Source organism: Herpailurus yagouaroundi, unplaced genomic scaffold (genome assembly GCF_014898765.1).
Source record: "Herpailurus yagouaroundi ecotype Mexico unplaced genomic scaffold, PumYag 188, whole genome shotgun sequence".
In the NCBI taxonomy this organism is placed as follows: domain Eukaryota; kingdom Metazoa; phylum Chordata; class Mammalia; order Carnivora; family Felidae; genus Herpailurus; species Herpailurus yagouaroundi.
The window spans coordinates 21,694,272-21,714,125 of record NW_024412419.1 but is presented as its reverse complement, the minus strand read 5'-3'; the positions used below and the strand labels follow the sequence as shown (position 1 = coordinate 21,714,125).

The 19,854-nt window shown below is 55.4% G+C and overlaps 2 protein-coding genes across 2 annotated transcripts in view; both read right to left on the bottom strand.

Moving 5' to 3' along the window:
* CENPA (centromere protein A) overlaps positions 1–1,508 on the bottom strand; it is an 8,123-nt gene extending 6,615 nt beyond the window's left edge. The window contains 2 exon segments of the mRNA XM_040496267.1: positions 1,222–1,238; positions 1,240–1,508. Coding sequence (XP_040352201.1) covers positions 1,222–1,238; positions 1,240–1,316 — 94 coding nt within the window. The 5' untranslated portion in view covers positions 1,317–1,508.
* A 625-nt stretch (positions 1,509–2,133) lies between these two features.
* Positions 2,134–19,827, bottom strand: SLC35F6 (solute carrier family 35 member F6). Its single transcript, XM_040496260.1, has 6 exons — positions 19,619–19,827; positions 10,992–11,064; positions 10,063–10,234; positions 9,610–9,822; positions 8,707–8,817; positions 2,134–7,136 (listed from the first exon to the last, which is right to left on the bottom strand). The coding sequence occupies exons 1-6, from the start codon at positions 19,693–19,695 to the stop codon at positions 6,667–6,669; spliced, it is 1,116 nt and encodes a 371-aa protein (XP_040352194.1). The 5' UTR covers positions 19,696–19,827; the 3' UTR covers positions 2,134–6,666.
* Positions 19,828–19,854: the final 27 nt, after the last annotated feature.

The following is a 19,854-nucleotide window of genomic DNA, read 5'->3' as shown; positions in this document are numbered from 1 at the left end:
TGTAGGAATTTGAAGAAGAAAAACAAAGGTGTGGAATAGTCACTGGGGAGAATGGCAGAGCCGGACTGCCAGACAAGTGCAGGGGGACTGCCAGGAAGCGTGGAGATAAACCAGGCGCAGCAGGATGCTTCCATATCACAAAGCAACAGCAAACACACTTAACAGCACCCTGTTAAAATCAGGAACGGGACAAGGATGGCCAAAACGCTGCTCGTATTTCAATACTAATCTCAGGGCCTCCTTAGTACAATACACCACGAAATAAAACGTGTAAAAATGAAAAAGGAGACTCAGGTCCTTATCTGCAGGTAATATAATAGCCTACTTGAACATTTCAGTTGAAGTAACTGAACGCTAGTTAGAACTAACGAGAGAAGTCAGCAAGTTGCCTGGATGCAAGGGTTATTAACGTTCAGGAAAGAAAATAGCCCAGAATATATTTTTTTCACCCTGCTCTTAACTATGTGGCAGAAGACAAGTAAAGCAGTTGTTGCCACAAAGGCACAGCTCTCGCCCCGTGGGTCTGCCACCCACCAGACCTCAGTACAGAAACAGGACCACAGACCAGTCTTCCGTCCCAGCCCATGATCTCAGGAAGAGAACAAGGCGAGAGCACTCTACTTAAGGCCCAACACAGCCCTCAATGAAGAAAAAACAAAAATGCATACAATACCTGGAAGGGCACCTTCTAAGAGTACAATAGTTCTTTGAAATGGTCACAAAAAGCGGACAAGAACTTTGCAATTTAAAAAAGCACAAACACTTATTTTTTTAAACTCCTGTCTGCTGGAGCAAGCCGTGTGTGACCTTGTTCAAGTTACCCGGCCTGCCCGCGCGTCAGTTTTCTCGTCTGTAAAATGGGCACACTATGCAGTTGAGGTAATTCACGTAAAGAGTTGAACACAAGGTCTAGTTGGTGGTAGGTACTCCATAAATGCTAGTGGTAAGAATTAATATTAGGAGCCAGGCCGCCTGGGCCAGCCCTTTCTCCCCCTCGGAACTGCTTTCCCCGGTTCCTCGCTGGGCCTGGACTGGGCCGGCCCGAGCAGATGCTCGCCGGCCGCGCGGCTGCGCCCGCCCGCAGAGGAGCGCCAGCCCGAGATTCGGACCCCGGACTCCGCCCTCGAGCTTGGTGTTCTGCTCCGTGAAATGGGCACGCGGATGCGGCCGTGCCCACCCCTCACCCCGGCTGCTCGAGGGCGACGGGCCGCGGCCGGTTACCTAAGGAGGGGCCCCGCCGGGGGGGGGCTGGGGGTCGGGCTCGCGGTGCGCCTCTTCGGGACTTCGGGCTTGCGGCTCCGGCGGCGCGGGCCCATGGCGGGCGCCGAGGGTGGCTGCCCCGCGGCTCCTTCTCGGCCTTCGGGGTCCGGGGACAGAGGCTGGCGTCCGGGAGAAGCCCGGGAGCGTCCTGGCCGCGTGCCCCGGCGGGGTGCGTGCTCGGCCGCTCCCGGCGCCTCCGCGGTTCCAAGTTCCCGCACCACTGATTCACTGGCGGCGTTTTTTAAAACCCGAATTCAGCAACTCTCAGTGGCTGCCTCTGGAACGCCCCTGGCGCAGAGCGACTGCGGAGAGGACTAATCAGAGCACAGGACGGAAGGCTAGCGGCGCGCGGTGATAAGAGGAGAGCGCGGGGCTGTGGCGGTTCGACGGTAGGAATCAGCCAATGGGAACTTGGAGAAATGAAGGGAGGCGGGAGCTTCTCCCGCCTTCTGCTTGCTTGTAGTGGTGCTCATTTTTGAGTGCCCAATGGTCCAAAAGGGAAAGCTCTATTCTGAAGATGTAGACGGTGAGTTAGTAGAACACGTTTCTCTAGAAAAATCACTTTGCTCAGACATTTTATGTTTTGCCCTGTCACCCCTGAGGTGGCTTTTAAACAAGAGGAGGCAGATTCACACGAGAATGTGACAACCACATGTCGCCCCTGTGACCCTCCCAGGAACACCCCACGAAAATGGTTCAGAAGCCAGTTTAACTGCATGGACGTTATTGATGACTGGGGTCGCGGGGCAGCCAGGATCCGGGCTCTGGATCACACTCTCCAGCGCTGCAATGGAATCCTCCTAGAGAAACGACCCCTTTCCTTTCTCTTTACTATCGAGGATAGTACGCATTCAGGTCAAATGTACATCTGGGTAGTTAGAATAAAGGGAATTTTTATTTTCCACACGTTTTCTTGCATTTCCTCAACGTTCTACAGTTAACACGTAATCAGGGGAAAATGTCATTATAAAATCAGTGATTTCATGGAACCCTTGTTCACTGGTGGGAATGTAAAATGCTGCAGCCATAGTGGAAAACAGTATGTTGACTGGCCAAAAAAACTAAATGTGCAATTACCATATGATCCAGCAATTCCACTTCGGGGTATACACTCAAAAGCAGGGACTTGAACAGGTATTGGTACACTAATGCTCACAGCAATGTTACCCACAACAGCCCCCAATGTCCAAATAGATGAATAGATAAGCGAAATGTGGTACTTACATACAATGGGATATTATACAGCCTTAAAAAGGAAATGACACGTTACAGCACGAATGAACCTTGAAGGCATTATGTTAAGCAAAGTAAAACAGACACAAAAGGAGAAATACTGTATAATTCCACTTACATGAGTCCACTTTCACGAAATTCATAGAAAGTAGGATGGTGGTTGCCAGGGGCCAGGGGAAAGGAGGAATGGGGAGTTAGTGTTTGATGGGTATGGAGTTTCAGTTTGGGAAGATGAGGAAGTCTGGAGATGGTGTGATACTGCACAACAATGTGCACGGACTCAGTGCCATTGAACACTTAATAACGCTCAAAATGGTCAGTTTTAGGTTGTGTGTATTTTACCACAATTTTTAAAAGGAGGGACAAAAGGGGGCACCTGATTGGTTCAGTCAGGAGAGCGTGCGACTCTTGATCTTAGGATTGTGAGTTCAGGCCCCGCATTGGGCATGGAGCCTACTTAATTAAAAAAAAGGGGGGGGCGGGGGAGGAAAAGGAGCAAAGTAAGGAAGGAAAGAAAAGGGAAGGAGCTGTACCTGGGGATACTCAGTGGGTCCACTGGTGGTGGGGGGAATGGGGTGAACAGCCTGGTCTAGAAGACCCACTCTTTGGTGGTGCCTTATGCGACAGAAGATCCGAGAGCCAAGGGCTCTATAATGTGAGCCTACTCTTTGATTGGCTCTTGTATTCATCCTCTCCACCGTTTCTCTAGTTCAGACTCTAATTATAATCAAATGTTGTTTTACTTGTCTCTACCTTTAGTGATCTTTCCAAACAGCAATTTGGATCACGTCACTGCCTTGCCTAAACTCCCCATGGTACTCTACGGTCTACAGATTGAGTTCTGATCCCTCAGCAAAGTCTAAAATGTACAGCACCATCTGGGCGCCTGCCCACCTCTCTGACCTTGACCCTGGCCACTTTTAGTGTTGCGTGCTTATTGCCAGGCATACTGGTCTCCTTACCTACAGTTCTTGAATACATCACTTGCATGTTTCTATGCTTTTTACAAGCTTCTCCTTTCTCCAGGAATACCCGCTCCCTCCAACCCCACCGGCCTGGGAGACTCCCGGCTCATTCTGCAACACCATTCTGATACAGAGTGGTACTGCCTCCCCTGTATCTCAAAGGCCTCTTATGCACGTCATGCTGTGCTGGAATTCTTTCCTTCCACATTCATCTTCTGTTTTCTTTCATGGGCCCACAGTCCTTGGGGCACATCAGTTCTCAGCACAGTTCAGTAAATTCTGGGATAGTAATCCTTTTACTAAAGACTCTTGGACAAGTGTTCCTAATGAAGAAGGGTGATTTATGAACTTTTATAGCTAGGGGAAACTCCTTGCTGACTTTTACGTTTTGAAAGGATGTAGTTAACGTAAGGCCAGAAGGGTTCTGAACCAAGGCAACTATGAAGCGAGGTCAATCTGTAAAGCAGGTCAGGCAGGTGTACATATTTGGCAATGCCGAGAACCTCTCCTTTTTATAGGTAGCTAAGGTCTTGAGAGGGTGTCCAAGGTCACCCAGCCAAGGTAGAGGTGGGGCTGAGACACAGCTCTCTGACTTTGGATTCTGCTTCTTTCCTCTATACGAGGTGGCCCTTCGCTCCACTCCTCCTCCTGTCCTCAGCAGGGGTCAGAGCTTCTGACCTCTTTGAATGCTGTTTGCTTGTTAAAGTAGCAGAGACCTTTGGACAAACTGAAGACAAAACAGAACCACTTGGCTTGGTCCTAAATCTCTGCCTTGTGGGCAGCTTCCTGGAGGAGAGGAGCCTGAGAGCTACTCCAGGTCCCGGATGGCAGTCCTGCAAGAAGCCCCTGCCCCCCCCAGCTCTCCCAGGACCACACTGCGAGGGGGATGGACTGAGCAGTCCACCACAATGCAGACGCTTAAATTGAACGTCAGTTTGAACCGATGTTTACAGAAGTCTGTTATCAGTCAATTCTGATTTGGGGGTTCAGAACCTTCACACCAAACTTCCACCATTCAGGACCCCCTTACTCCACTGAAAATACTCCCCACAACCCTCCAGCTTCAGTGAGAGTAGTGGTCCTTACCCTCCCACCCACATGACCAGCAAAGCCTCGGGAACTCCCCCTCCAAAGCATCCTTGACAACAGGAGAGAGTGAACCTACTGTCACCGTAAAATGTTCTCGAGGCATCTTGCTGTCTTAAAATAGATGGAGATTTTACACTGGCCTCCATGATGGTGAATTTTAATAAAACCTTTCTTCCCCTCTGAGCAAGACCGATGCTCTGTGCTGGGCCTCTGCTGGGACTTCCGTGCCCCTGGCGGGCCACCCTGGTGGGCAGCGCAGCCTTACAGGACGCTCCACTGTGTGTTGACACTTTCAGGCACCTTCAATTTATTATCTTATGTAATTTTCATGCTCATTCTGCAAGATGGAGGCTGGTTTTCCTATTTGGGAGATGTGAAGACCCAAGCTCCAGAGGTAAAGTGATTCACCCTGGTCAGTGGCAGGCCTGATGTTTAACCCTTGCACTCCTTCCCTCTCATTAAAAAAAAAAAAAAAAAAAAGATAAAAAAAGAGCTTACACTGCTCATTTCCCTTTTGTTTTTAAAAATAAAGCCTAAAACATTCTAAGGCCCCAGCTTTTTGGACAGGGCAGCTGGAGTCCCAGCACACTCACTCTCTGATTACACACTGTTCCCTGCAGAAGCTCGGGGGCCCCTGGGACTTGGAGCTGCTGATAGGGAGAGTCCCTCCTCACCCAAGAAACCGTAATAACCTGCCGATTCCCACACTGCCTGAAGGCTTTGCTTGTCAAATATCTCTTCCCCCAGAATCTATTTTAAGGAAGGCATTTGGTGTTTTCTTTTATGATGGAGCTGCCCAGAAAAATGGTCTGAGGCTCCAGAAACTGCCACGGAGCGAGGAACTCAGCAATGAAGGGCTGCTCAGCTCCCTGGGGTCCCCAGTGCCAGTCCCCTCCCTTTGTGGTGGGGTTACAGGGAGGACAACAGCACATGAAGCTTCTAACCCAGCCATGGGAAAACTGCCCAGAGAAACCAGTAAGGTGGGTGGGGCTGTAGGTTTGGAATCAGGCAAACCTAGCTTGGAAAGCTGGCTCCGTGAGGAAGTCACTTAACCCTCTCTGGGCCAGCGGCTTCCTCATCTGCATCCACCTGTCAGGCTGTTATGCAAAAGTTAAGCCTTTAACACACGCCTAGGATACCAGAGTTACTTTAAATGGTGGAGTCCCGGGAAATTCATCGCCCTGGAGGGTAATCGGTGGAGTCAGGTTGCTGAGGGTGGGGCTGAGGTCCGTGTGCTCCGGATCCCAGCCTGCTGCCAGATCGGATCACGTGGCTGCACGGCTAGAGTCCACAGCCAGAGAGCCCTTTGCCAAACAACTCACATCTCTGGGCCTCAGTTTTCTCATCTTTAAAAGGGAAGGTGAAGAGATCATAAAAGCTGCTATTGAGGGCTGCCTGGAACTCCCCTCATGATCTCTGCCAGGCAGGGAGGCCTTGAGTGTGTGAGCAAGGACAGCGGGACTGGCATGGGGAGGAGGCGCCAGGGGCAGAGGGACAATTCCCAAGAAGGGGCGGCTATTACTCCTTTCCCACAGAATGGGCCCAGCTGAGTCTGGAAAGCACCGAAGCCACAGCGTCTACACCCGCTGCTTTCTACAGGAGGACGCCGAGGCCCAGAGCAACTAGGTGATGGGCTGAGGGAACTTTCGCTGAGTTTATGGGACAGCCCAGCTAAAACTTCGGTCTCCAGACAGGGTTAGGGAATACCCTACACGTTTTAGAAAATATGGTGCTTAGTTCTGGTTTGAATTTGCTCACTGACCTCTCTTCTTTGGAGAACCACGTTTAGCTTATGGTTCAGGAGGAAATCTTAGGGTTGTTAGCTCCTGCGATCCCACTTCATGATTTAGTGCTAGGGCTGCAGGGGGGGTGGTGGTGCTGGGGGGAGCCTGCCAGGAGTGGGTCACTGCACCCAGGCCCGTGGGGGATGCAGGGGGTGGTGACAGAGGAGGACCTGGGTGTCTGGTGGTCTTCTGTGGCAGCAGCTGCCCCGGGGGTCTGTGGGGAGGGGCAGGGTGAGGCCTTAGGGAAGGGGCGCTGGAGGCTCCCCAGCCCGTGTGGCCTCAGCCTCAGGGTGGACAAGGCGCATCCAGGTAGCAGCAGAGAACCCACAAGAGGCTCAGCTGGCATCGTTGATGGGAGTCCGAGAGCCGCCGAGCAGTCTCTCGTGCTCGCCCTCCTCTGCGGGGGGCCGGCCCCTGGACAGGCGGGCCAGCAGCGGCCGGTGCAGCCCGTTGTAGAGGGCGGTGCCCATCAAGAGGATGAGGAAGCCCAGGATCTGCAGCGGGTGGAAGGCCTCCCAGCCCAGCGCCAGGCTCAGGGCCCAGATGACGATGGTGCGCAGGCTGTCCAGCACCATGCGGGTGGTGGCGCTCAGTTCTTTGGTGACGCTGATGCCCGCGAAGTTGAAGAAGGCGATGCTGCTGATGTTGCCCAGCAGCGCCAGGGCGATGAGCGGTTGTCGGCCCACCTGGCAGAAGGCGTCCAGCGTGTCCTCCAGCGTCCCTCGCGGGTTTCCGCTGAAGGAGCCGGCGGGGATGTAGTACATGGGCACCAGCAGCAGGGAGAGGATCACGAAGCCGAAGAGGCCTGTGGGAGTGGAAGAAGTATGCGGCACTCTCTGCCCACCCCGAGATCCCCAGCTTAGCCCGCCCAGCAGGGGCTCCCCTGGTGTCCCTCCCGCCACCCCTCCCAGCTCCTCCCTCACACCTGCGCCTCCCTGCAGGGCCTGGGGCTGCCTGCTCATCTGGAATTCACAGCGGCCTGCTGAGGGGGCTCTAGCTGCCCTCTTCCGCTTTAATCGTGTTTTCTGTCTGGACCCAGAGTAAGACACGCGTTGTATCGTTACCAGTATATGTGTGCACAGGCACGGATACGCTTGTATGCGCACTTTCACAAACCAACAGCCACCCTCGCAATGTTCTCTGGCTCTTTTAAATTCTATGGTATTCATTTAAAAAAGAATGGCCGCTGCCGCCACTGCACTGCTCTCCCAAGTGTGGAAAAACACCGTTCTCTAATTCAGTGCCATTGGTCTGTGACCAGGAGCTGGATCTGAATGTAAATCAATGCGCTGCTCCATTCAGAAAGTCTTGCAAGGGAGAAAAAAAATGAGTGGATCCAAACAAACTTCTTGATGATGTGGTTGACTAACTAGTCGATGATCCAGCTGATTAACACTGTGCCAGAAGCCCTCGGCGCCCTGTGGGCCAGGCGCACACAGCTCCCTGACTGGCCCGCAGGCCACACTTGGCTAGGACTGCTCTAATCTGCCCTGCTGGTTTCATACCTTTAAAGCTTATCCGCTTTGGGAGTTACTTTCCTGCTCAAACACCCTTCGTGCTTCCAGGCGGCCTAGATGGCTTAGTTAGTGAAGCGTCCGACTCTTGATCTCAGCTCAGAACATCTCATGGTTCGTGAGATGGAGCCCCGCATCGGGCTCTGTGCTGGAAGCACGGAGCCTCCTTGGGATTCTCTCTCTCCCTCTCTCTCTGCCCCTCCCCCACTGGCATGTGCATATGCACACTGTGTCTAATAAATAAATAAAACATGAAAAAATAAAAACCTTTGGTGGTTCCTCCCTGCTCATCACGGAAAGTCTAATCAACTTCCCGGACGTTCAAGGTTCTCCGGGATAAGACCCTGACCCATTCACTTCCTGATCACTGTCCCAACATCAAACCCATATCTCACCCAACTACTCCTCACCGGTTTCCACATTCATGGCCAGCTCCCCGCGTCTTCACTTTGTCTGGAGTTCCCTCCTTCCCACTCCTGTTGCAGCTCAAATGCCACCTTCCCTGTCCTAAAGACACTCAGATGTGCTTGGCAAGTGACACATCATTTGAGCACAAGTGGCCTGAGCCCAAATGCGCTGTCTGGTCCTTTCTTGCTGGCCAACTCCTCTACAGTGGGGCATGTATCCCCTTCATCCTCCACCTCGGCCCCCCTAGCTCCTGGCTCTGTGCATGGCAGGCGTCAGAGTATCTGTCAACACACACGTGGTGAAGGGAGGGAGGAATGGGGGGGTCGGGGGTCACCCCCTCCCCGTGGACCCTGGCACCTTGCCCCGTGCTCCTGCTTGTGTGTCCCCTCCACGTGCTGCCCTCCGGGGTGTCCCGGCAGCAGCGCCCTGCTCCCAGCCCCCGTGCTCACATACCCTCAGTGCCAACTGCCCGCAGTGGGTGCACATTGTGCCTGTAGACGAACTTCTCCTCTAGCACCATCTGGATGGAGACGATGATCTGGGCCATGATGATCAACAGGTCCCCTGTGGGGGAAGTGAGCCAGGGTGAGACTGGGCTGCACGGGGTCGGGGGGCAGGGATGGAGGCAGGGTGGCAGGCCCAGTGCAGGGTTAGACGGCTCCCACAGGGACACAACCACCCCCACAGCCCCTGCCTTTTGCAGGGCACCATATAGTTTATGATGCAATCATGACAGTCCTATGCCTGGTTTCCTAGTCCCTGAGGGGTGGGGTAGCCCTGCAGGGCAGGCACTGTCACCACTCTGGGCCGAGGCTCCAGAAGGCCCAGAGGCCTGCCTGGGACTGCGAGTGGCACAACAGGGTGATAAGCAGGTCTTTTGAGAAGCACAAGCCTTTGTGACAGACATTTCTGGTTTAGTCCGTCCTCGGAGGACCAGAGGGGTCCCATCATCATAGAAGAGGCTGCAAGGCCTCCTTTCCGGGATGTGGGGATTACTATGATGATGACCTTCAGCACTCACGCCGGGCTGGGTACTTAGTAAACGCTCAAGAGACATCCGTTCCCTTCCTCTCACAGACCCAGTAGTTTGTGTGTTTATCATGGCACAGACCCTCTCCCTCCTGACCTCCCCTCCTTAGCCCACCCGTCTCTCATGCTGCTTGTGCCTCTGTGCACTCTATCCGCCACCTCGAGAGCAGGTGCGTGCCCAAGTCGGCCTGTAGGTCCCCCATGTGCCCTCACCAAGGGCCTGCCATACAGAAGAGCTTGCAAAAGTCTGTTGACGGACTCTGTGCTTGGCTCCCAGGGAGGACAGGACAGGATGGGCAGCCCCTGGGTCCCTGGCCCTTGTCGTACCTGTGATCACTTCGCTGAGCTTATGCTGATCATCATGCTTGCTCAGAAGGTCAGCCAGGCCGACGACCACCAGCCCCGCGATGGTGGCAAGGATGCCCAGCCACTGGCTCAGCGCCAGCCTCCGCCCCAGGAAGGCCACCGAGAACAGGCCTGTGAATATAATCACTGCTCCCCGCAGCATCTGGAAGCTGGACGCACTGGTCATGTTCAAGGCTAGAAGAGGAGAGACACACAATGTTAGCTCCCAAGGGCCGAGGCTATCTTTTCACTGAGGCGTCCTCAGGGCTGAAGACACACCTTGCACATAGTATGTACTCAGTAAATCTTGTGTGCGTGCGTGTGTGTGTGTGTGTGTAAGTCTGGGAGTGGGGCAGGAGTGAGATGAACTGGGGTGGGGGTGGCTGTTTCACCAGTGGCCCCTCGGGCCCTTCTCAGCCTGGCCCAGCTACTCACCCACATACATGATGCTGGTACCCGTCATGTCGCAGAGGGCTGGGGGCAGGAAAAGAAGGGGATTGAAGGGCTGCTGGGGATCCATGCTGCCCTCTGGGTGCCTCGCAGCTCTGCACCGGAGCAAGTAGAAGGCAGCCAGGCAGGAGAACTCTCCCAGGAACATGCCCACTGCCTGCAGGGGACAGAACCCTAGAAGTTTAGAGCTGGAAGGAGAATCACCTGTGACAAAATTTTAACACAGCCTTTCTTCAAACAAAAGCTTATCTATAACTTGATGCGTCCAACAGACAAAAGCAGAGCTACTGTGTGTGAAAGGCCAGACACTACCTCCTAGGTCTCAGCCCTCAGCTCTAGAAACATCCTGATGGGAACCTTAAGGCTGTGTACAGCTGGTCTGAAAACCATCAGGGTAGGCCAACCTCTGGTCAAGCTCCAGATTGAGAAACAGAGGCTCAGAGAGGGTTAAGAACTTACTTAAGGTCACAGAGCAAGTCTGCTGGCAGAGCTGGGGCTGAAATACTAGCCTCCCGCTTCCCAGCCTAGCAATAAGGTGCTTTCCATTTATGGTGTCTGCTCTATCCCAGAGGAGTCCGGGCTGCCCATGGGTGCAGAGCGGGCTTTGCTCCTGGGGTTGATGTTTTCCAAATGTGTCCTGACTTGGACGTGGGAGGGCTGGCCTTACAGCGTCCGGGGCAGGACTGCTCACCAGGACTTACGCAGGCCTTCCAGAGAGGGCTGTGCCCTCTGCCTTCTTCCACCGGCACTCACACCCTGGCGTCTGTTCTGGGGAGGGAGGGAGGGAAGGAGATGGTTCTCCCGGGAGCAGGGGAAGGCGCCACCCTGGGTCAGGAAGCAGCAGGGCCCGGTGGGCACACGTGACCTGAGGCCTGGGTGGTCAGAGGTGGGGAGGCAGGGACGGGGCTAGATACCTGAAGGAAGGGATGCTGGAAGCTGTGTTCCTTGCTCCCTCCGCAGCCCGGGGCCACAAAGTTGTCTGCCCACCTGCAGCGGAGAGAGAGAGAAGGTCAAATCCTCGGGCGCGTGCGGGCTCTGCAAGCCTGGCTCTGGGGCCTGTGGACAAGCTGGCTCCTCTCAGAGCCAAGAGGCCAGACTTAGGGGACTTGGCCCAGCATGAGACTCCTGCTCGAAGGGGCCGGATTCCACAGCACAAAGTCTTCATCTGGGACCGTGGACAGGAAGCGGGGGCCTAGAAACTTTTAGCCAAAACACAGCATTTCCTCAAACTGGGAATGTAGCCCCGCAGTACCTGTGACTTTGTCACACGCACAAGTCACAGTTACTCTCACCAGCCCATCGGAGTCCTTGCGGATACTGTGAAGTGCCAATTACATCCATCGCTACTACAAAATTACGGCAATTAGACCTACTGCTTATCATTTTGTGTTAAGAAGCATATACACACATATTACTCTATCACGAATAGGATTTTTCAATGTTCTGATAACTTTACTTCAACATAAGTGGCTTTTTCTGTAATCCTATCCTTTATCTGCATATTTTAAAACAACATTCCAGGCTTTACCAGACTGTCAAAGGGGCCCATGGCACGAAAAATACCAGGCGCCTGTGGTCTACGAGGGCATCTGGGCCCTGGGAAATGACTGTCTGGCAGAGAGCAGCCGGTCACCTTCATATCACCTGAAGGGTCTGGAGGGTCTTTCTAGCACTGACTGTAAAGCAGGTGGCAAGTGTGTGGCTCTAGCAGAGGGCACGCCCAGCCGGCACCCTGGCAGATGGCATAACCGAGTGTGGCGTGCTTCCCCAGCAACCCCAGACACAAGCCCAGGACCCCTCACGGCCCTGTGCCCTGGCAGCTACCGCCAATCATTCTGCACTGTCTGCCGTCCGTGCACTACAGCTCCCGCCCCTGAACTTCGTTTTTGCTGGGCTTTGTCGTGTCCCTGAGGTCTAGTCTAACTTCTTCCATTTGAAAGTCCTTTAGATATTTGGAGACTTTTCCACCTTCTTTTGAATCTTCTCATCTCCTGCCTAAAGAGCCACAGCTCCTCCTAACATTTTAGTCCCCTGGCTGCTGACTTCTGGAAGCGTGCAGGTGGGCCCGGGCCCAGAGCTGGGTGATCTGGCTTGGACTGAGCTTGGCAGGAGGGCACCCCCACCCCCCTCATGTTGCATATCCTGCCGTTCGTCGACATGGCTTCAACCGCGTCTGTCATACCACAAGCTGACTCAAGCCAATGCAGACCCAGGGCAATGTCCTGCGGGCCATGGACCTGCTCCTTGTGTAGCACCCCACGCATAGGTGGCGGCTGTCTGTAAACTGCAAGACCCAGGACTTTCTTTTTCTTAAATGTCCTTCCTTGCAATGTCTGACAAGAGCAACCACACGGGAGTACCTAGCCCTACTCTGCTGGCTCATTTCTGCAACAAGGCCAAGGTCCCAAAAGGTAAGGGGAGGCTTTTGTTTCCTGTGCCCTCCACAGTGCTACAAGTATGGGCCACTGGTTAGGGCCTGGGTGTGACAAAGATCCTGGCTAGCCCTGGCTTCTCTCTGCCCTGAGTTTGAGGAGGGGACCAGGGAGCTCTTTCCCACAGCCCGGGGCAAGGGCATAAGGCCCGGATGCTGGCAGCATGAAGGGCAGGTAGAGCTCCTGGGCAGCCGTGAGGGCGAGACCACATCCATTCACTGATCTGACCACACCCCAGGGCCAGTGAACAGAACAGGACTGTGGCAAACTTATCTCGCAGTGAATGAGCGGGAGACCCCGGCACTCCAGAGATGCCAACAGGGGCAGGTAGGAGGGCCTGTGGTTCTTGGGAATGGTGAGGGTCAGAGGAGAGCTGAAGGGTGGGAGTTCTGACAGGACTGGTTGGAAATGTAGGGAGAAATCTGGGTCAGGGGACCAGGCTGTGAGCAGTCCCAGTACCAATGTGGCAAAGAAAGCCCCCACTACAGAAACCACCGGCTCTCTGAGGTCTCACTTCTGTCCGATTCGCGGCAAGTTCGGGCTCTTGGATCCCCGGGCAGGAAGGACTACTCTCACGCTGGGAGGACCTGGGGGTGAGGCACCCAAGTGTAACAGAGGAGATGCGAGGAGGAGTAAAGAGGTTAGGCTTCACCAAGGTGTATAGCCAACTGCCCCAGGTCAAGTCAGAGATGGAAATTCCTGGAGCTGGAGCCAGGGCTCTGCCAGGAGGAATGAGGGAGGTCCTGCCAAGTCCGTGAAGGTCAGCCAGAAGCTCAGGGTGAGGGCATGCGTGCAAGCCCCTTCCTCATCATGGTACTACACCCAGCATACATGGTAGGCTCACGAAGTGCCCCCCCCCCCCCGCCTCGATCTAGGGGTAGAGCCATCTCCCGGGACTCCCCCTGGGTGACTGCCTATGCAGCTTCTAGCAACGACAACTCACATGTCTCACTGTGTGTTCCAGAGTCACTATCACTTAAGAGAGTGGAAGCTCAGCATCCAGCAACTTCTCTACCTCTGGACCCCCAGCTCCTGGCACATTACCATACGGAAGCTCCAACATTTTGTGGTCGGATAAATGGGACTGCCAGACTCCACCTAGCAAATAGGCAGGTACTACAGTCCAGAGGCAACGTCCTCTGGGTCCTAATTGCCCACTTGGGTGAGGTGCCACCTGCTGGTGGGGCCGGCCAGGCTTGTCCCCAGGGGTGGGCAGCGAGCGCAGAGCCGGCTGTAAGGCAGATGCTGAGCTCCCCCTCCTGCCCCGAAGGCCTTCTTTGCTTTCCCCAAGGGGTGGGTCTGCCTCAACAAGTTGGGGCTGGCAGTGTTCCCAGCTTGGGAAATGGAGTCCTCTTGTATCTGAAGGCTCAGGGCAGGCTTGCAGCCCAAGGGATTGGGTGTCAGGACCGGCGGCCCTGCCCAGCCTCTCTGCAGGCAGGGAAGAGTTCGGACCTGCAGGTACTTAGGGCTGGAGTCAGGCTTCTCGTCCTGGCCCTGAGACAGGCTTCAGCTCACTGTGTCGGCACAGGTGGACCCCAGACAGCACAGAACAAGAGACCAAAACCAGCTCCAGTTCGTGGGGGGATGACAGCAACGGCCCCTAGGGTGGGGCTGTTGTTTGCAAAACGCTTCACTACATGTTTTTAGGAAGGTACAAGTCACTGAGCACTGACTTCGTGCCAGGCCTGTGCTGAGCACTTCACGTACTTCATTTTCCATGCGGGGACTTGCGGGCTTGGGGTGGAGGGGTGGAGGGAGCCGGGCTCAGACTCACACAGTTAACAAAGGGCCGGGTCTAGCGCCAAACCCAACTGCTCACATGCTTTCTGAAGAGGCGGCAGGATATGTGGAAAGCTCACGACTTTTGAGCCTCATAGGTAGGACAAGTGAATAGGTTTCTCATTTATAAAATAGGGATGATGATGCCAATACTGATGAACTGTCAAAAGCAATAAATAATAGGAGATATGTAAGAGGTGGCCCATGGCGGGTAGTCAATGAAAGTCCTTTTCTGCCCCTTCTCCCTCTTTCCCCTCTACTGAGCAGGAGTCTCACCCCTCGTGTTGGGTCAACATTGCCTGCTCTGCTCCAGCCCTAAAGCTGGAGCATTCTCTGTGACCCACCCTGCTGGCTGAAGCAGGGGCGGCTGGAGGGGCCACAGGGCCAACACGTGCCGATACAGGAGAAGAAACGCAACCATCATCTCAGGAAGCACCTTATTTGACAAAGAACCCGGGGACCAGAGAGGGCTGGCTTGAGGGACACGGGGCTCCTCGGGTGCAGAGGAAAGGCCAGCACCCAGGGGCCTCCTCCTCCTCCAGTTCTGTGCTCCTTCCTCAGCACCTGAATTTCTCCCATCACCTTCTTATTCCAGATTCTTCCCACTCCCCTCGCTGAAGTGGAGAGAGGTCAGCTCTGCAGATGGGCCCTCTCTTCTCTCTAGATACTGTACCCTAAGGGAAAGCCATGGTCTCATGGGCAGGAGGCCTGTGGGACCCCGCAAGGGTCCGGCTCACGCTACATGAGTAGACGCCTTCTGTCGGCGGAGACTGGCTTCTTTTAGACGGGGTCTCGGCAGGCCGGTGGAGGGGGCGGTGTGGGCTCCCCGTGCTGGGGGTGAATCACTCTGGCATGGCCAAACTCAAAGCTCAGCATTCTGAGAAGCGTGCGCAACCACGTGAGGGCAGGGGGTGCGGACAGACTGAGGATGTGGCTGACGGAGCTCCCTCGGCCTGACCGGTTGGGCGTCCCATCCCCCTCACAATCTCTGCCACTTCCTCTGGCGCCCCCGGCTTGTCAAGCCTGGTGAGTCGGCTTCTTTCTCCTGCCTGGGATCTTTGGAAGGGCCACAGAGCTTCTCCACTCTCTGGGTGTCACAGCGGTTGGTAATAAACAGTCACGAGCCCTCTCATCTAAGTGTTGCAAAATCTTCCTCAGTGGATCCCTTGTTTCTGGGTGGAAGGTGGGGAAATGACACCCATTTTACAGATGAGCCTGAGGCTTGGGGAGGCCCCATGACTCACCTAATCCCATAGCTTCCAAGCCCTGCAACTCTTTCCACTCTACATACGGCCCTCCTGAGGCTGGCAAAGGAACCCTCTGAAGCAATTATCCAATGCCAGCTCGTGGGATTTAAGGGTAGGGACAGCCACCAAGGCAAAAGTTAGAGCTGGCACAGAAAGGCCATATACAAGTCCTTCCCTAATAGAGGCCCGGTGGTTCCAGGCCTCCTGCCACCTTCCTTCCTGGCAGGGTTCCTGCACCAGGGGCCTGACTTTGGAGGGGAAGTCACCCCCCCCCCCCCCCCCCGCCGCCATCCACCGGCCCCTCCCGGGCCGGGTGAGCTTCCCAGTCTGTGGCGGTTTAGGTGGCGATCTGAGCCTTACTTAGTGAGTGTCTACTTGCACTGGCTCTTTCCATGCAGCCCCCCCAGCGGGATTCAGGAAAAGGGGGCTCTGAAAGGGACAGGACCCCACAGGCAGGCTCTGGTTCAGGCAGACAGCCCTAAGCAGTGCTGAGCGGGGGAAACGTTTGGTCTGCAGGAGACACATCAGCAGAAGGTCCCGGTGGGGGGGGGGGGGGTGGCGAGGGCAGCCAAGAAAGGAGAAGCAGCTACTTCACCGGGAGGGGCCCTCTGCCAAGGCCCGGGGACAGGGCCACGGGGCCAACCTGATGGGCGGCTTTCCCTCCTGTGGGTATGTGCCCCCTGCTCCGGCCCCAGCCAGGGCAGGCCTGTCTCCTGCAGCCTCCCCAAACCTGCCGAGCGGGCAGTGGCCCCCTCCAGGGGAGAGCTGCCCTGTGGTCCCAGGACAGCAGGTGGCATGTGCTCAGCCACTTCCATCTCTACTATGTTTAGTCTCCCCTGGATGCCGGGGACAGAAACGTGCTCCTTTTAACAGGCCAAGGAACCGAAAGAGGCTACTGGAGATGCAACGTGGGAACCGAGAGCAGCCCCTGGCTCCGGGGGGGAGTGGAGGGCCGAGGGCCAAAAAAGCCGGGTAACAGCAGGATCCCCTGGGCTGGGACGCAGGCCTGTTGCCCAGTCCGGGAGGTCGGGCACTCTGGTGGCAGGGAGGGGAGCTGCCACTTGTGGGATCACAACTCCCAAGGGTCACGCTTGGCTGCTCTTGCCTGCGGAGATACGAGAGGAGATCCCCAAGGAAGAGCGGCTTTGGGGTTCTGCAGCTGTGGAAGGACTGGGCTAAAATGCGGAGACCCAGGATGGGGCGCCTGGGTGGCTCAGTCGGTTAAGCAGCCGACTTCGGCTCAGGTCATGATCTCGCGGTCCGTGGGTTCAAGCCCCGCATCAGGCTCTGTGCTGACAGCTCAAAGCCTTAAGCGTTTCAGATTCTGTGTCTCCCTCTTTCTCTGACCCTCCCCTGTTCATGTTCTCTCTCTCTCTCTGTCTCAAAAATAAATAAAAAAGAATGTTAAAAAAAAAAATGCGGAGACCCAGGTTCCGGTGCCCACTCTGACACCCGTCAGCTGGGCCACAAAAAGAAACTTCTCATGGGACCCTGACCACAGATCGTGGGGATGAGAATGGGTGATTTCTACGTTTCTAACAACTTGAAATGCCCTGAAAAATGAATAGAGAAGTCTCTAGCCTCATCCCATATTGACGATGAAGAGCCCGGATTCTTGAGCCAGATCACTTTGGTTCAATTATCAACTCTGCCATTTGACAGCTGACTTGAACTTGGGCAAGCAATGCCACCTTTCCATACCTCAGGATCCTCATCCGGGGACAACGAGCGTATCTCCTTCACAGGCTGGTTACAAGAATTCATTAAACTAACACGTGAAAGGTGGCCGCAGGAGGACCGGGCACGGGATGCTCTCTGGATAGCAGTTGCTTAGTTAGCACTGGCTGTGGTCACATTCTAGCCAGTCTGTCCCTGTCAGAAACTGCAGGTCAGAGTGTGAGTTCAAATTGCTAATTCCCATCAGGATGTACATAGCTGCTCTCTTACATTTTCTCTCTGAGGGTGTCCTTCTCACAGTCTGGCCTTAGAACAATGTTTGGGGCCCAATTCTGGGGGTCCATCTGAGGTAGGGAGGCTCCTGAGAGACCCCACATCAGGTGACAGGATCAAAGGCTGGGTCCTCACATGGGAGTCTCTTTCCTGTCTCTGAGGCAGCCTCCAAGGGCAAGGCCTCCTGGGGCCAAGGATTTCCCTGGCCTCCTACCTGACCAGGAAGGAGCTGAGTTAGCACAGTTTACCCCAGTAGTAACTGGCAGTCTCCACTCTCCTTGGGGACAGAAGCCCTGGCAGACCCACGGCCACTCTGGGAGCACTTGGCTAAGGCCTTAGCTAGTACGACAGATGGGCAGACAGACAACTTGGCTGCTGTGTTCAGATCCTGAGAATGGGAGCTCTCATGTCAAGTCACCTTTACAGTTAAGGGCTCAGCAAAAGCAGTGACCTTCAGGAGGCCACAGGGCCCAGGAGACCAGCTCAAGGCACAGACACAGCCAGCCATAACCCAACCAGAGACAGTGGGGTTCACCCAGAGCTTTACTTCCTTTGGAGAAGGGAGGACACCGTGGTTGCCAGGCTGCCCCTTCACCTCTGATTCTAACCATCTCAAGCTTTCTTTTGGTTGCTCCAGCCTCCTTCCCTGAGTCCAGACAGTGCCTTACACCCTGTAGGTACCTTATACATGTCTGATCAACTGAACAGGATGCCTCTCTTCCAAACTCTCCTCTGGAACATGTCTCATATCACTGATGGAGTGTGCTAGGAACAAACACCTCAAAAATGGATAGGAGATGACTGCCCCCCTCCCCCAGCCCTCAGGGGGCCTGGAACACAGCCCAGAGGGTGACTGGCATGCCTCCCCCTTGCTGTGGAGACTGGCAGGGCCCAGCTGGAAGTGAGGTCTGGCTGGGAGAGGGCCACTGTCCACTGTTCTCTACGTGCACCTTGGAATCGGTTCAGAGAGAGGCCAGGATCTGGGTACTGGGGCTCTGAGATGATAAACAGAGGGGGCAGGAGAGCCCTGTCTTGAGGCGGGGGCAGAGCAAGAGACAAAGCACTGCTCAGACAAGGGGCTGCCTCCAGGGTCTCCTGTGCACTACAGAGAGGAGGCCGTGCTCAACCCCTCAGTCTCATGACAGCCCTGGGTCCTCAAGCCCTAACCTCCTCGGGACTATTACCTCTGTCCCACAAGCACCTCACCCTCATGCATCAGAGCTGAACTGCCCACCTGCCTTCCCTGTCTGGGTTAATGACACTTGTATTCTCGCAGGCAGAAACCCTGGACTGGTCATTGTCTCTCCATCCTGTGGGTCAGGGTTTATGGCTTCATTCTGTACCTGGTCTCTCCCACCTGTCCCTTCCTTTCCTACCTCCCTCATCTGTTATGTAGCAGGCTTGGAGTGGTATTCCCTGCACCAAAACTACTCTTCATCTTGACCATCAGGTTCATCATACCATTTGTAACCTGTCACTTTCTGCTCAAAAGCCCTTCTTTGATTGTGGGATTAAGATGCGGCCTGGGCATTTGGGGCTGGTTATAACACTCTTCGATGTGACCTTGCTCTTGCCTGGCTCGACGTCCAGCCACATGTAGATATCCCACCGAAATTTCAAGGCCCAGCTGTAACCTCTCCTCCGTGAGAAGCCCACGGGGCACCCCTTCTCTGTCGCCTCCACGCTCACGGATTACTCGGCCTGCATGGGTTCTACCGCAGCCCGTGTGCACAAGTGTGGGAGTGCCCCTTCACCCCACCTCTGCCTACAGCTCTTGGAGAGCCTGCCTCCGACCCCACCGTTGGGCTCCAACCCTCCCGTTTAAAGACGAGGAAACTGAGGCACGGAGACGGAAGGTGACTCGCCGGGATCAAACACTCAGCGATCAAATGAGCCGGGGCTTGGGTCCTCCAGCTGGCGACCCGGCCTCTGTCCATATTTCCCCGGGCCTCGCGCCCCTTGGGGGCCCCCAAATCGCTTGAACCGACCGGAGAAACTAGGCGAGCCGGTGAAGCCGGGAAAGGAGAGCCGAGGAAGGGGAGGGCGAGGAAGGTGCGCGGGGTCGCTGGCGCCCTCGCGGGCCGCGGCAGGTCCGGCTGAGCCCCCTCCCCTTCCAGCCAGGCCCGGACTCACTTGGCCGAGAGCGTGTTGATGGAGCCGGTGACGAGCATGAGCCCGGCCAGGAACAGCTGGTATTTGGTCCAGGCCATGGCGGCGAATGCAGGGAGCGAGAAACTGCAGGGACCCCCGGGACCTCCGCGCTCGCTCCAGGTAGCAGCTCCCGACCCCGTCACCAGGGGGTCTCGGGAGCGAGCGCTTCCGGGCCGGGCGTCACGTGACCAGTCCAGGTCCCGCCCCGCGCCGTGGCC